This window comes from Oryctolagus cuniculus, chromosome 15 (genome assembly GCF_964237555.1).
Source record: "Oryctolagus cuniculus chromosome 15, mOryCun1.1, whole genome shotgun sequence".
In the NCBI taxonomy this organism is placed as follows: Eukaryota; Metazoa; Chordata; class Mammalia; order Lagomorpha; family Leporidae; genus Oryctolagus; species Oryctolagus cuniculus.
Window position 1 is genome coordinate 30,697,881 of NC_091446.1, and position 17,396 is coordinate 30,715,276.

General features: G+C 44.6%; 1 protein-coding gene across 5 annotated transcripts in view; it reads right to left on the reverse strand.

Moving 5' to 3' along the window:
* CNNM1 (cyclin and CBS domain divalent metal cation transport mediator 1) overlaps positions 1 to 17,396 on the reverse strand; it is a 65,432-nt gene that overhangs the window by 33,874 nt on the left and 14,162 nt on the right. For all 5 annotated transcript variants that reach the window (XM_051824063.2, XM_051824065.2, XM_051824062.2 and 2 more), the window contains exon 2: positions 1,999 to 2,142. In XM_051824063.2, the coding sequence (XP_051680023.1) occupies positions 1,999 to 2,142 (144 nt within the window). The remainder of the gene's footprint in view (positions 1 to 1,998; positions 2,143 to 17,396) is intronic.

Below are 17,396 nucleotides of genomic sequence, written 5' to 3' on the forward strand. Positions count from 1 at the left end.
GGGGCCTGCGGCATGGCCTGGTACCCCCAAGAGCCCGTATATTGGGTATGTGATTATTGACTGAAAAAATTTTTTTTCCCAATTTAATTTGCTGTGGGGAGCTTTTCCATGGACATTTCTCTTTTGGCTTTCCTGAATTTTGCATAAAAAATTGAAACTGCTGGCCTATCTCATCTGCTTTTAGGGGAACTTGGGGAGGGATTTAAGTTTTTCTCTAGACTTGACCAGAAGACATCAGGGCTGCAGGGAACTTCAGTGAAAGCTGAGTGGATGTGATACAGTGAAATGGAATAACCCCCTGCGGAATGAAAACAGGGCCCCACAATCTGGTTCCCCTCTACGCTCCCTTCCCTCTTGGAGGGTGCTCTTGCCAGCTCCTTTGGGTCTCCCTGTAGAGGGGGGCAGTGCCCTTCCCCGCCACACAGCTCTCAGGGGCTGCCTTTGACTTTAGGCTTCTGCAGTCACCTGGCTCCTGCACGGACACGCCCCTTGCTCTGCTCACAGCAGTGGGGAGGTACAGACCCAGGAGTCGGGACCTGCAGGCGGTCAGGGTCATGGAAGAAGAAACATAGTATTTCTGGATCCTTGGTCTTTCAACAATTTACTTATTTGGCTAGAAAAACCCTAACTGCCTCCTGTAGAGAAAGAGAGTAGCAAACAAGCGTGTGGGACCCAGTTCCTTTGCTGCCCTCCGATGTGTGTCATTCAACAATCTCCCCTTCAGAATGGCAGTTAACATCTCATCATTAGAGAACCATACCTCTGCACCCTCCTCCCCTCCTTTTGATTTCATGGCTGGAGTCTGCAGCATTCAGGTTGCTCAACCCAATGTCCCGGGAGGAGCTGACACATTTAGACTTCCGTTAGCTACTAACACCTCAGTGTGAATGTCTTCATCAATCTTTCTACTGAGACTCCCCGGAATTCTAAATAAGGGTGTGGGCAGAGGTGGAGAAGGGAGCACTGGGTGGGTAGCGGGGGACAGGTCATTTCTGAGCTCAGTCCCTGCTTGGCGCCGGGGTGCAGCAGCACCTGCTTCCTGGTGGGGGTGCTGGGACACTCCAGCTCATTCCTGCCAAGGCCAGGACCATCATCCAACTTGAATTCCTTCCTAGCCCAAAGGCAAAGCACTCTTTCTGTGCCGCTCACTGCCTTACTGCAGTGCGGTGTCCGAGTTGCTTCTACCAGCAGCTGGACTCTGAAAGGCTTCTTCTAGCAAAGGACAGGGGTCTGAAATGAGTTATCTGAGGGGAGGAAGAGATGAAATCCGGAGGAGGAAATGCATGCTGGCCCAGGGATAACACTCCTGTCCCGGAGACCCAGAGACAGGGCGGCCTTTGTAATGTTTGCAAGCAAAGCTTTGATAAGGCTCAGTAACCCAAACAGCCACTCCCTGCATACAGTGGTTCCTGTTGTTCCAGGGGAGGGAGAAGGAAGGAGAGGAGTCCAGACAGAAGGGGCCAGGGACTGGAGCCAGGCAGGTGCCTTGTCCAGGGTGAAGGGGCGGGAAGAGAAACCTGTGTGGTGGGCTGAAAGGCCTAAGAGAGCAGTGCAGTGCCTGAGCAGGCACATGGACACTGAGGGTTTAGGATGGGGTGGGCAGCCTCACTCCCTGGGGTGTGGTGTGAGCGGACTGTGACTTGGACTCCCCAGGTCTGCCGGGGTCTGTGTGCACGTAGGAGAGACAACAAAGGAATGACACAGGGCAGAGAGGCCTCTGGGCTCCACCCTGGGTACACTGTGTTTCCCAAGCAAAGGCTGGGAGGTCTCCTTTCCTAGTCTTGGCTGAGCTCCTGAAGGTGCCCTCTGGGTAAGCAGTTAGCCAGCTGTTCCCAGTGACTCATGGGTGATTTAAGCCGCTTGGCAGAGGTGGCTGACACACATCAGTGCACAGGGCTTGTTCTGACACTGGTTCACACTGTATCAAACTGGGCTGTCCCCGAGAGTCTCTGAGGCAAACAGGATGGCAACGGAGAGCAGCCGAGGCCATGCACTTACTGTAGAGGTCAGTTTCGTCCAGGATCTCGGACTTGATGATCTCCTCTATGATGTCCTCCAGTGTGACAATGCCCATCACCTCGTAGAAGGGGTCCCCTTCCCCCTCATTATTCACCCGCTGGACAATGGCCAAGTGAGACTTTCCTAGAGAACAGAGGAAATCACCATGAAGTATCTGGGACATTTGCAGAGCTCTTTCTTCCCTTGTGAGAAAAGGGCACAGAATTGCTGTCTGGCCAATCTTAGGACTGAACTCATCCCAGAAACCCCCTCGAATATGAACTTTGTGTGCCAGCTCTTATAAATGCAAACCTCATATTTTTAAAACACAGTTTTGTGTCACCTAATGCTGGGGACCTGTTCTGGGGAATGCATCGTAACATGATTTCATCACTGTATTAACATCATGGAGTGTACTTGATGGCTACAACATCACTAGATGATATAATCTTAGGGGAGCATGGTCACACATGCAGCTGTAGTTGGCCAAACTACTGTATTTTTAACAGTTATTTTTATTTATTGAAAGAGTTACAGAGAGAGGTAGAGACAGAGAGAGAGGTCTTCCATCTGCTGGTTCACTCCCCAGATGGCTACAACAGCTGGAGCTGTGCCAATCTGAAGCCAGGAGCCAGGAGCTTCTTCTGGGTCTTCCACGTGATTGCAGCAGCTCAAGAACTTGGGCCATCTACTGCTTTCCCAGGCCATAGCAGAGCTGGATCGGAAGAGGAGCAGCCGGGACTAGAACCGGTGCCCATGTGGGATGCTGGCGCTTCAGGCCAGGGTTTAACCTGCTGCGCCACAGCGCTGTCCGCCTGTATTTTAAATTTTTAATTGACACATAGTAGTTATACATATGTATGGGGTAAAAGGTCCCTTCAATGCACATATACAACAGGTAAGTGGCATATTCATGACCTCAAACACATTTCTTTGTGTTGGAAACGTACAGAATCCCCTCTACTAGCATTTTGCAATGCACGATAATTGCTGCCAACCAGTGACTCTACTGTGCTATAGGATGTTAGAGGTCATTCCTCCCATCCAGCTGTACCCTGTTCCCCTCAACCACCGTCTCCCTACCTTCTTCTTCCTCTCTGGTTCCCAGCCTCTGCAACCTTATATGTTTACATCTCTGTCTTTTTAGAGAAGTTACCTAATGTACTCAATGCTGGTTAAGTTTCTTTCTTTTGCACTTTCACATTTCAGCAAATATTTATTAGCTGAAGGAGGATGAATACTCTCATGGAAAGAAAGTTTAAAGAAGAACCGTTAGAAGTCATTTTCCTCCTCCCAACAGTCCCCTTGCTAACTGTTCGAGTTAGTATTGCTGAGCAAATCAACCTCCGGGCATATTAACCTCTACTAAGTGATCATCTCTCATCCAGAATCAGAAACTAGTATCACTGTGGTGATTGTAAAATCTTCTCCAAATTCTTACAAAAGCCTCCATGGAGAGCTGTGGTCTTGCCTTCCCCCTAGTCTGGGCAGATTTGTGACTCCTTTACTGACAGTGCACAGGAAGTGTCCACTCTGACTTCTGAGGCCGGGTCATCAAAAGACTGTAAGCTTTTTGCAATGACTGTCCTGAAACTACCATGGTAGAGGCCACGTGCCGGCACTTGGGGGACAGGCATTCCACCAATTTCCAGGGAGGTTAGCAAAGACATCTGGCAGCAGATCTGCCAGTCTCAGCAGTTCCAGCTCCACCCTTCCCCTCACTGGTCTTTCTCCAGCTGCAGCCCTGGGTATGGTAAGCAGAGAGAAGCCATTCTCGCTGTACCTTTTCAGAATTCCTGACTCACAGGGCCTGTGAGCAGAAGCACTTGGTTTTTTCATGCCTCTAGGTTTTGGGGTGGTCTGTTAGCAACAACGGTAATTAGAACGACTAGCATCCCTCGACTGTGGAGCTCAGAGACCTCCTGGATTTGTGAAGAGGCTCAGTAAGCTACACTGTGCCATGGACAGTTATTTCATATTTATTGACCGACAGCTTAATGAAAACAGTACACATGTACTGAGCTCTTGCTACATGCCAGGTGCTACTGAGAGCACCTTACAGGTATCGGTTTATTTAATCCTTACCACAACACTGGAGGTAAATATTATTGTTATTCCCATTTTACAGATGGCAGAACCAAGACACAGAATGGTTAAGTAACATGCCGAAAGTTACACAGCCTGCAAGTGCTGGGGCTGGATTACAAACCCAGGCAGCTGGATGTAGTGCTAACATGGGGACTGAATTTCATCTAACAGTCCTGCTTTGTGTCACGTTTTTTTTTTTTTGCTATATGGTCACATTTCCTGGTCCTGTCTCTAAAATGCAAAACTTGGTAACTCTTTTCCTTGGAGAAAATCTGGGGTACTGACTCAGATGTTATTCTTGCCAAGACAAAATTAAAAAAAAAAAAAAAGGGGGGGACGTGTATGTTTTATCAGTGCTGCTCTTTCAAGCTTTTGCTTAGCCACTGCTAAAAATACCAGATCAGAGGAGCACTCACTTTGCTGGAGGCATAATTAACCATTAAAATTTAAACACATGAAATTCTGTATCAAAAATACCAGAAATCACAAGATGGCCACCTTGTGCGATTTTTTTTCACTGAAATGTAATGGGAAAGATGGGAATTTTATTACTGCAGAATGGTCTCTAATTTCTTCCCCACCTTCAACCTGATTTTGCCCTACTTCTACACTGATGTGATCATGGCCAGCCCTCCTCAAAAGCCCTCCAAAGCATCCTAGTGCCTACAGAGTCAAGTCCAAACCCATTAGTTTGATATTATCAAGACTGTCCAATGTGGCTCTTCTCTGACTTTCTAACTGCTCACCCCACTATATCCTCAATTCATTCTATACTCCAGGGGTGCCAGGTTCCCTGCACTTCCTCAGTTGTCACCATGGACACTTTCTAAGTCTTTGCCCACACTGTTTCCTTCCCAACCCCATGTCTGCTGGCCTTTCCAATTCAGCTCAGATGTCAGCTCCAGAAAGCTCTCCCAGGTCTGCCCTACTCTGAATTGGAACCAATCTCTTCTTGCCATGTGCTCCTAATCCTTTGCTAAACCCAGACTTCAACAGGGTTCCTGCTACCAGGCAGCCAATGGGTGCTCGATGAACTAAAAAAGCTGAAGACCGAATCAAAGTCCATAGTTGGCATGGTTGATTGTACTACAACAGGACCTTTGTGCTTTTGATAAAATACTATGTGCATAAATTAAATTTTAAACTCTGCATCAGCAGTTCTAAAATTATCCTTCTTTTAAGCAGTTGCTTCCTACCCAACTGAAGTGTTTTGCAGCTCAAATTAGATTGTTGTTAGAATATGCTAAATTTAAATTTTTAAAAAATTTTTGAACACATTTTTCTTAAACTTACGGCACCTGTTCTCACTTTTCTGCTGACATGTGCTACAGTGACAAAACAAATGACTTCTATAGACGAAAAACTTGAGAAAGAGTGGTTTCCTAAAATGGATACATTTTGCAAAGTGGAACCCAGAATACAGATAGTACAGCCACACTACCCACCACTGCCAAGATTAATTCACGTGATGGAATTCGATAAGCTCACAGATTTGGATATTTCAGAGTACTAGTACATCCATGTGAAAAAGCCACCTTTGTGATCTACTTTCTGAGGTCAATCTAAGGACACACCATGTTGTCATCCGTAAATAGAGATTGTTAAGTCCCAATAATGCAATACTGAAGATATTGTACCTATATAATCTAGTTGGAAACATTTTATAACTTATAATCAGCCCTTAAGATTCCCTCCAGAGCCTGTAGGGATCTGCAAACCAATGAAAGAAGCCATGCTTTGTTAGGTATGGACTGGGGCAGGGGTCAGCAGCCACATAGACCTGTTCTGAGCTGACACTCAAAAGGGCAGGAAAACCAGATGTTCCCAGCCTTTTGCATAAGTAAAATAAATTTTTTTAAAAAAGAACTCAATTGAAAAATGGGCAAATGACTTGAATAGTGAAATACAAAAGTGGGCAATGCTCATGAAAAGATGTTTAACATCAAGGACTCAGTAACTAGCAGCTGATAACTGGATAGCCACACGCAGAAGAATGAATTTGGATACCTACCTACACCATATACAACAATTAACCTCAAATAGATCAAACATCTAAATGTAAGTGAAAACTACAAAACTCTTGGAAGAGGGGCCAGCACTGTGGTCTAATAGGCTAAGCCTCTGTCTGCAGCATTAGTTCATGTCCTGGCTACTCCTCTTCTGATTTAGTTACCTGCTAATGTGCCTGGGAAAGCAGTGGAAGATGGCCCAAGTGGGTGACCTAAAGAATATCCTGGCTCCTGGCTTCAGATTGGCCTGGCTCCTGGCTTCAGAATGGCCCAGCTCCAGCTGTTGCAGCCATTTGGGGAGTGAACCAGTGGGTAGAAGACCTCTCTCTCTCTCTCTGTCTCTCTCTGTCTCTCCCTTTCTCTGTAACTCTACCTGTCAAATAAATAAATAAAATATTAAAAAAAAAAACTCTTAGAAGGCATAGGAGGGGCCGGCGCCTGCAGTGCCAGCATCCCATATGGGCGCCGGTTCCAGTCCTGGCTGCTCTTCTTCTGATCCAGCTCTCTGCTACGGCCTGGGATAGCAGTGGAGGATAGCCCAAGTCCTTGAGCCCCTGAACCCACGTAGAAGACCTGGAATAAGCTCCTGGCTCTTGGCTTTGGATAGGCACAGCTCCAGCTGTTGTGGCCATCTGGGGAGTGAACTAGTGGATGGAAGACCTCGCTTTCTGTTTCTCCCTCTCTCTATAACTCTGTCTTTCAAATAAATGAAATAAATCTTTAAAAAAAAAAAAGAAGGCATAGGAGTAAATCTTTGTCATCTTAGAGTAGACAATGAATTATTAGCACATAGAAAGCACAGTCGAGCAAAAAAATAGACAAATTGGACTTCACAAAAATTAGAATTGCTTGTGCATCAAAAGACACCATCAAGAAACTGAAAAGACAACTCACAGAATGGCAGAAAATATTTGTACATGGTCACATCAAGGGTTTGTATCCAGAATATATAAAAAATACTAAAACTCATAAAAAGACAATTACAAAGTGGGCAAGAGATATGAATAAATATGAATATTCAAGGAAGATATAAAATTGGTCACTAAACACATGAAAAGAAGCTTAACATTGTCAGAATCAGGGAAATTCAAAGCAAAATACCAATGAGATATCAATTTATACCCATTAGTATGGCTATAATCAGAACAAAAAAATAGTGACAAATGTTGGTGAGGATACGGAAAAACTGGAAACTCCAGACATTGCTGGTGGGATTATAAAATGATTCACCTGTTTTGGAAAATATTCTAGAGTTTCTCAAAATATTAAAGCATAAAATTATGATATGACCCAGCTATTCCACATTTAAAAAATAAAAACACATCTACACAAAAACTTGCACATAAGTGTCTGAAGTAGCATTTCTACTGCTATCCAGACTCAGGAACAATCCAAATGTTTGCAAACAAATAAAAAAATTGGTATATCCACACAGTGAAATATTATACAGCTATAAAAAGTGATGAAGAAGCTTGAAAACATTATGCTGAGTGCAAGCAGCTAGATACAGAAGGCAAAACACTGTATGATTCCATTCATGTGAAATGTCCAGAGTAGGCTGATCTACAGAAGAAGAAAGCAGATTAGTGGTTATCAGGAGGACAGGAGGGAAGGAAGGAAATGGAGAGGGCCGGAAAATGGGTACAAAGTTTCTTTTAGGATGATGAAATGCTGTAATTCGTGGTGATGGTTGCACAAGTCTGTGAATTTACTAAAAAACCATTAATTGTGTATTTCAAAGAGTTAATTTTATGGTATGTGAATCATATGTGAATAAAGTTGTTTAAAAACAAAGCCAATAAAAATTGTGCCTGAATGAACAGGAAGTTGGTGAGACTGAAAGTTAAACTGACATACAGGTGAGTAAAACTAGGGACTGCTTCCTGAGAACAGGTTGAAAGAGCAATACAGGTTTGGACATAGATAGTAACACTGCAATATGTTAACTCAGAGCAAGCGCCATAATTTTGTGTTCTAAAATGTGACGACCAAATGTGCACACAGGAGAGGCCACAGGAAACCACAAATGGAAGAGAGGGCGCTGTTGTGATTTTCTGTGGAGGGCAAAGGGTGCTGCCTGCTGGGGAATTTGGGATCAGCCTTGAGGCTGGGACACCGCAGGTTCGTGTTTGAGATCTCACCGACCTTCAGGCGTGACTTCTGAGTATTTTAAATACAAACAGCAGCAAACTTGGGGAGTAGGGGCTCAAACTTCCTGTGTTTCAGTATTTCTTGGGGGTAAACGCTGGCTTCTAACATGCATTATCCCTTCTATGAAGAAGGCACTCCTATGGGGGAGTGGCTGGAAGCCTGCCTTTCCCTCACTGCCTGCCTGTGGGGTTCTGAGTGGAGCCATGCCTTTCCTGTGGACCCATCCCGCTACAGGCTAGCGGAAACTCCCAAGTACCTTTTCACAACTATTGGCCCATTCATCGCAGCTTTCCTTCAACTTCCTAGGAACGTGGGATGCATGTGAGGTAACTTGGGTTAATAATGGTGAGCTCTACCATTGATAAGAAGCTCACAGTTTGTCAGGAGGCTTCATATAGACGAGCCTGGGAGTCTGTGAGATGTGCCTGAGAACTTCCCAAATCCCTCCCTGAGTGAGTCAGGCCCCCAGATTTCCCCAGAATCTACTGGGAGATATGTCTTATGCATATTCTTAAACAAGTGAAGCTCTCTTTCATTAAAGAGCTTTCTCCTTTGGCAGCCATTTTCCTCAGTTGGACTGCAGACAACATACACCTGCAGAAGGGCAGGGCCACCTGGAGCTGCAGGGGTGCAGAGCAGACCAAGGTAGGTGATACGCCTGCACAGCCTCAGCCTTGAACAACTCCAAAGCAGTGGGGCCTGGCATAATTACCTTGCAGTTTCCAAAAATAGTCGAAGTGACAAATTTTAAGCCCGTTAAGCCTAAAGGCATATTGTATCTCATTACAATATAGCAGAGGCAAGAGATAATTCTATAGACAGAAAATTTTATAAGGCATTTTTATATGTCCCTTCAACACACTACCATGGCACTGTTCACCCGGGGATGGGGAACCTCTGGGCTGAGCTGAAAGGTAAAGAAACAGTGGATTTTATAGCAAGTCATTTCTAAGAATGAAGACGACATCTGCCTCCAAGTTGTACAAAGCACATCTTAGCCTGGTCCGCCGGTGTCCTACTTCTGAACTGGTAGCTGCAGACTCGCTGGCGTCTGGTTGGAATCCCTGGCCTGTTCTTGGTGTCCGGCCTCCACAGCAGCCCAGCTCTGGCCTGATGAACTGGCTGGCTCACACTTGCCTTTCCTGATTTTAGCAGCTCTGCGTTCCTTAAGCCTTCGTCTGTTACTCCTGGACCTTGACTGTCTCTCCCAGTCTCTGATTTACAATCTCTGGCTCCAGTGTTGTCCATACCTTGATGAGACACAAAGGAGAGACTATACATCTACATCTTGAGCCTTACTTGGACCGTACTGAGGACAGTTCAGTTGGAACTAGAGAAGTAATCACTGATGAAGTGTGAGGGGTTGGAAGCAGACCTTTCCAGGATGAAGAGACATTCATAAAGACCCGTCACTCCTCTGTTAAACAGGGTCACCTGTCAAGACCCTTCACTAGCAATGCATTTCATCCAGTTCAGTGGCTCTCAATGCTGACCACACCTTAGAATCACCTGAGAAGCTTTAAATTCATTCCACAGATCTGCTCCCATACCTGGAGATTCCTGTTTCATTGGTTTGGGGGCATGGTCAAAATGTTCCCCAGGTGATTCCAGTGTTCAGCCAAAATTGAGAACTATTACCTTGGTTTGCTGCAATAGTTTTAAATGTGTGGTCCCTGGGACAGCAGCATCAGCATCACTTGAGAACTAGTTATAATTGCAAATTCTCATGTCCTATCCCAAGACCTAGTAAACCAGAATTTCTGGGGGTGCATCATAGTGAGCTATAGTTTAATAAGCTTTACAGGTGGTCTTATGCAGGCTACCATTTCAAAATCAATGCTTTATGGGTAGGCTCTATGTTATTTTTGTTTCTTGTCTGGGGGTCTATGAGGAAGGGAAACAAATAGTGAAATGTCTAATAAATCTTAGGTGCCCCTGGTTTAGGCATCATAATACACTCATGACAGACAGAAAAGAACCTCCTGGAACAAAGGGTAGTTTTATGGCAAGATGATTAACATTTTCTCTTCTATGATGTGTGTGGTTATGGTATTTTGTTGACATGGAGCAAAACGCAGTTGTTGACTAGACCTGGAGAGGAGTCTCTTTTTTATACCAGTCACCTCTGAGACAGCCTTAAGGTACTGCACTATCTACTGGGTTCTTTGCAAGTCTCAGCTCTATAAAATTCACCTCTACTGAAAGTCAAACTACTCTTTCCTGTTGCCCCAAGAGCCCAAAGGGCACTCTTGGTACTGGTTACAGATAGTGCTCTGTATAAGGCTCTCTTTCATCACCCTCTGATGTCATATACCCAAACTGCAAGTCAGATTTCTTAGAAGGGTGACTAGGCTTGTAGACATTGCTTTTAAAGCAGTGGTTCTCAACTGGGGGTGATTTTGATGCCCCTCCTTTTTGAGGAGGTGGCAACTGGCAATCCCAGAAATAATTTTGGCTGTTAAAATTTGTAGTAAGGAATGCTATGGTGCTATGGGCATTTAATGGCTAGAGGCCATGGATGAGGTTAAACATCCTACAATGCACAGGACAGCCCCCCCCCCCCCAATAATAATCAGGTCCTAAATTTCAATACTGCAGAGGTTGGAAGCCTGCTTAAAAGAGACAGGAAGTTAGGCAGTGGCAGCAATATCACAACTATATTTTGGTATCTGAAGAAGCTGAAATATCCTCCAAGAGTCTTGAATAAATGTAGCCTTATCTGCTTTAAAAGACTTAGGCACCTCCATAAATAAGAGCTCTCCAGGACCCTGTGAGCATACTTCCTATGCGTGGAAAATAAAAAAAGCAACTCATTGATTTGATTCCTCCCTCTTTCAAAAATAGCTACAGCTCTTTGGTAAGGTAATTGTTCCCAATATAAGATAGAGAAGCTAGGAGGAGGACATACTGCTTGGAAACAGAACTGTGGGGATCAGACTTTATGGTTTCTGCCTCACTTAGGACCTTCCGCTTGTAAAATACAATAATGCCTTTTGCTACATTGTTCTCCCTGATGTCCTTGCAGCACCTTGTATTCGTTTGGAAGACAGGACTGAGTGCCTTCTCTTTCTTACCCTGGTCTTGGTGACTTGCTACCATTGAAGTATATTCCTGAGAGCAGCAGCATAAACACTACCTGGACATCTGTGCAAAATGCAAGTTTTGGGGCCCTTTTCTGCACTGCTGAATTGGGCTCTTTAGGGGTGAGGTGGAGCCGAGACAAGAGCTGAGTTGAGTGGTCTTGCTCACACTAAAGAAGTGCTGTGCTTGTGTGTGGACGTGGAAGGATTGGAAGCATTGCCATCACTTGGAAGTGTCTGAGATGCAGAAGTTCATCGCAGGTCTTTGAATCAGAAGCTGCATTTCATCACGACCTCCAGGCAATACTCAGGCACATTTGAGCTTTAGAAGAACTGGTCAAGACGCCCCTGGTTTTCTTCCCACTGTTATATGACTGATATTTTTCTGTTTCCGTTGTGGATTCCTTCAATGTATCCTCATCTACAGACAATTATATCACAAAGTCTCTAGCTCTGTGATTCTCAACCTCGGCTGGACATGGCAACCGCTTGGGAGCTTTCAAACCTATTGAATACTTTGTTCCACCCACAGGAATTCTGACCTAATCCATCAGGGGTGTGGCTGAGGCACTGGGCTGTTTAAAACCTTGCACATTCTCATGGCTGCTGCAGGTAGGAATGTCTGCTCCAGTCCTTGATCCTGTGCTTTTCTCTCTTCTTAATGAAAATCCCACAAAAGACCACTGCTTTAAATCTCACCATGACCTGTTTCCTGGAAACTAGATGCATAGCTTAACACCAGTGTCCATTTTGAACTCTTTTCCTGTTTTAGACATTTTAAAGGAGTGTCCCCTTGACTTGTCAAAATCACTTATCCAACCAGGAACTCCTGATCTTTGAGACCCACTATCCTTGCTTTTCCTCCCTCTACGACAGTAAATGACACCAACCTTCTAGTTACTCACAGTCAAAACTAAAGAGTCATCTTTTACCTTCTTTTGCTCTGCTACTATTGGAAAAATCCCTACGTTCTTCTAATCCAGCTTCTACCTAAGGCACTGATAACCCATCTGGGCACCCGTTATTTTTCCGACTGCCCCTCTTCTCGATCTAGCTCTCTGCTAAAGGCCCAGGAAAGCACAGGAAGATGGCCCAAGTGCCTGGGGCCCTGCACCCACGTGGGAGACCCGAAAGAAGTTCCTGGTTCCTGGTTTCAGATCAACCCAGCTCCTACCATTGCAGCCATTTGGGGAGAGAACCAGTAGATGGAAGATCTTTCTGTCTCTCCCTCTCTCTGTCTATAACTCTACCTCTCAAATAAATAAATAAATAATCTTAAAAAATAATTTTGGATCTTATTGTAAGTAACACACAAAAGCCATTGTAGAGTTTTGTGTTTGTGTTTATTTTATTTTATTTTTCAAAAAAGTGTTGTGACCTGATTTATATTTTAGAAGAAACTCTCTATCTGCTAGGTTAAGAGAAACATGAAGTTGAGAGAGGCAGAAGCAGGGAGACTGGATAGGATGCTGTGGGAATTATCTAAATGAGAGATAACTGGTGGCCTGGACTGGGATGGCAGTGGTGGAGATGGAGAGGTGGTGCAGATTCTCTGATACATTTGGGAACAGAGTCTACATAAGGGACTGAATGTGGGGTGAAGGAGAAAAAAGAAGTTATGACCTGAACAACTAGAAGAATGGAACTACAGCTAGTGGATTTGGTAGTATTGGGCAGTACATTTTGGTATAGACCAAGAACTCAGTTTTGAGATGCCCATTAGATTTACAGGTGGACATGTTGAGTAGCAGTTGGAAATACAAGTCTGGAGTTTAGGCTGGCGATCTCTTTGGGAGAATAAATGAAATAACCAAGTGAGTGAGTGTAATTATAGAAGATATCCATTTCTGACTCCTGGGGCATTATCACATATAGAAATCATAGAAATACAATATTCTTTTTTTTTTTTTTTTTTTGGACAGGCAGAGTGGACAGTGAGAGAGAGAGAGACAGAGAGAAAGGTCTTCCTTTGCCGTTGGTTCACCCTCCAATGGCCGCCGCGGCCGGTGTGCTGAGGCTGGCGCACCGCGCTGATCCGATGGCAGGAGCCAGGTACTTATCCTGGTCTCCCATGGGGTGCAGGGCCCAAGCACTTGGGCCATCCTCCACTGCACTCCCTGGCCACAGCAGAGAGCTGGCCTGGAAGAGGGGCAACCGGGACAGAATCCGGCGCCCCGACTGGGACTAGAACACGGTGTGCCGGCGCTGCAAGGCGAAGGATTAGCCCAGTGAGCCGCGGCGCCGGCCAGAAATACAATATTCTTGAAACTAATATTTGAGTGTCTGAACGGACAGACTGTCTGATTTGGGTGTCTTGTTCCAGTTGCTGAGGGTTCATCAGTGGATGCAGGAGACCAGGAAGGAACATCCAGAAGGTAATGCAGTCTCAGAGATTTTTCCTCCTTGTAATCCCAAGTGTGAAGTTCTTAATATCCATGTCCTCATCCTATCCTGGAAGTCTGCACTACTATCCTAACCAATTCTCCTTCAGGTTTTTTCAGTTCTAGTCCATTCTATACACTAAAACCAGATCAAGAGTCCCCCCAAATCACATTTATGAGGATATTCCCAATATTAGTGACATATGCCAGCTGTCAGGGAAGGTTGTTTCTGAGTTCTTCCTCCTGGCATTAAAGGCTCCCATATGTTTTTGGTATATATCTTGCCTTCTTTTCCAGTACTCCATCAAAATATAACGTGCTTTTTCACTATTCAGAAAATGACTTACGAGCTAATAAAGAGTGAAGCCAAATTTTGAAGTTAGGGAGCCCAATAGGACCCATTCTGGCTAGGGTTTGTGGAGAGCTTCAAGACCTAACTAAACAAGACTTCATTCTTTAACCTAAGGCTCCTCAGACACACAGCTGATTATGGAAGCTACCTATGGGGCCAGTTTGACACTCTCCAGGCTCAAGCTAAACATAGCCAGAATCTACTGCTTGAAAATCACCATGGTAACTCAACCCTGATGAATGGTATCACTTGCACACCATCTACTAACCTCAAGTATGAGGAAGATACATCAAAAATCACATAGGGTTGGCCTTAGTCATCCAGCAGTTCACATAATTCTGGTAAGTCTAAGGTCTATGTTCTAGCCAGGCTAATTCCTGGCAGAACAGAGAGATGTGAGCTCTCAGGGGCTCTATTTGAAGTAAGCTAGACACCTGAAACGACCTTAAAACATACCCTTTGAAGGCTTTCATTCAGGAAAAGGCAGCCTGCCGCTACTCCAATGTTTTCTGTACTGTTTCTGATCTAAAATAAGCTGCCTCCTGAAAGCATAGGTTTTTGCCATAATGGTGACTATAATACCTGCTGTACACTGAGCACATACATTACCTCTGGTCTCCTATATCGCTGCAAAACGGTGACTGTTGTTACAGACAAGGAGACTGAGACTCAGAAAAGAAAATAACTTGTCCACGGGCAACCAGCAGTACGTGGTGGAGCCAGGAAACTACCTGCTCTGCCTGCTCTTTTCAACACAAGGAACGCCACATTTCAGGCCAAATCTCAAGTTTGCTGTTGCTTATGTATTAAGAGATATGAACCTATATTGTGTAATGCCCAGAGCCTGAAGGAAAGTATACAGAGCTAATTTCCTGCACCTTACTAACGAGTTTGCCAGGAAGGAGACGGGTTTTCCATTGGGAAAGCGAAAGGAGTCTCTGTTCTGCCTCCTCCAAGTACTGCTGCTTTCTGGTCCAAGCCTTCCTGTGAGGCTGTTAGCCTTGTGTCTTCATGGACTGGCTGGGGCCCATGAGGAGTGTTGTTTAGATGGCTATGATATTAATGGATGGTCATGTTTTTAATATGCCTGAGATGTCTGAGGAAGGGCAGAGTGATGGGGAAGAAACCTAATTCTAATTGATGACAGAGATAAGGAACTTGCCACAGCTCAGTGTTGGTCTCCTGGGTCCTGTCAACAGCTTTCAATTTTGTTTTCTTATCACAGACAGTGAGTTCTACATGGACTGTTCAGAGAAAGAACTTGTTATTTATACAAGATGATTAGCTACATTCAATTCATTTAACTAGATCAGGGAGGTAAGAGGCAAATAGTAGACCATCTTGAAGGTGCTGTACAGGAATTAGGCTTAGCCTTCACAGTACACTTAAAATTATAATGTAGTATCATTATTCTCCCTTCTCAAAAATTATTTTTGTATTTATGTGAGAGGGAGAGAGACACACACACACAGAGCTCCCATCTGCTGGTTACTCCCCAAATGCCCACGAAGGCTGGGGCTGGGCCAGGTTGATGCTAGGGCCAGGAACTCAATCCAGGTCTCTCATGTGGGTAGCAGAAGCCCAGTTACTTGCAGCGTTACTGTTGCCTCTCAGGGTCTGCATTAGCAGGGAGCAGGAGTCAGCATTGCAGGCCAGTATCAAATTTAGGTGCTCCAATGCAGGTCATGGCCTCTTAACCTATGTCTCAGACACCAGGCCAAAGGCCTGCTATTCCCCTTTTAAGAAGAAGGAAGGTAAGCCTCAGAGTGACTGAGTGCCCTGCCCAAGTCACACAGCTAGTACATGAAAGAGCTAGGATCCAAGACCAGGCCGTTGGTGCTCTCTGTCTAGGCCTATCTCTCCATGGGTTGAAGCTGTGAGTCACAGATGTGGGTTCTGGTTCTACCACTGTCACTGATGTTGAGGAGGACATTCAAGTCTCTGGATCCCAGGTGCCAAATATATATATGTGTGTGTATATATATATATATACATATACATATATATATGATAAATAGGGATAAAAACCGCTAACCTCACGTTCTCAGTGAGCACGAGATGAGCTACTGCTTTGAAAAGGTCTTTGCAATTGCCAAAGGCTTTGCAGCTATCAAGGACTATCATGACTATTTTTGTTTGTCCTTTCTGGGCCTCTCAACCTTAAAATTAAAAGTTCCTTTTTCTGGCTTGAAAATTATATGCCTGTCAAGTCTAAATAGTTCTGGGTTGCAAAAACAGTTTGCCTTTATAGGATGCTTTTTTTGTGCTGACACACAATGTAATGGCTTTCACAGTGCCACCAGTTACAACCTCTTTCACTTACAAAGGGCTGTGACCTCCTAATGTTTATATCTTAGTATTGAAGAACTCCATTGGAGTGAGATGAGAAAAAGCTTCCTTGACACATATGAGCCGGTTTTGGTCTATACAACCAAATCATTTTGACACAAATCAGGAAAAGAAATCCAAAAATGTTACCTTACCAATCCTGCATCAAACACACTGATGTGGAAAAACAAAACGGTCTCTCTAGTTTAAAAAAAAATAAAAACACACTGCACTTTGTAGCAATTGTCTTGTTCTACTTATTGGAAATACAGTAATCAACACCTCAATCCCCAAAATATTTCTCAAACCACTAAAAGGCAATTATACAAAAGCCAACTGTGTCACCCAGAGCACCATGGTAACCAACATCACTAGGGCATGAAGAAAATAGTTGTTAGTCACTAGAATGTGAGCCAGCTGGCAGTTTGGCCTGCTGAGCAACACTACAAAAATAGCAGAGAAACGACCCATTATCTGGAGGTCTCACCCTGCACAGCTTTGAATCTGGTCCCAGAAAGAACTGTCCCAGGTCCCTAGGCCAACTCCATACCTTAGTTCCCAGTCAACGCCTAATTAATCATTTATTCAACAGATGTTTATTGCAGCTTATTGCATACCAGGCACACGATTCTCAATGTGTGTGTTCACATGGTTCCTCATGTGAACAGCAGCTATACGAGAGATGGACAGAGAAAGAGCGGTTTTGTGTAGAGTACAGTGGGGGCAGGGATTTGCCCGAGGCAGACTCAAACAGAGCTAACATTTGACAGCCAGAGCACAGAAGAAATTAGAAAAGTAGACACAGAACTGCATAAAATACATTCTCATGACCATGATCCTGCGTCAGCAAGACTGAGATAAATTTAGCAGCCTTTGTTAAGGCAGGCAGGGATGGCTATAAAATATTTTAGAATTCTCACCATCAAAAATGGTCAAAATGTCCAGTCTTGGCACCCACAGGGAACGACAGTTATACTTGACAAATGCGTCAGTGTGCCCTGCTCGCTGC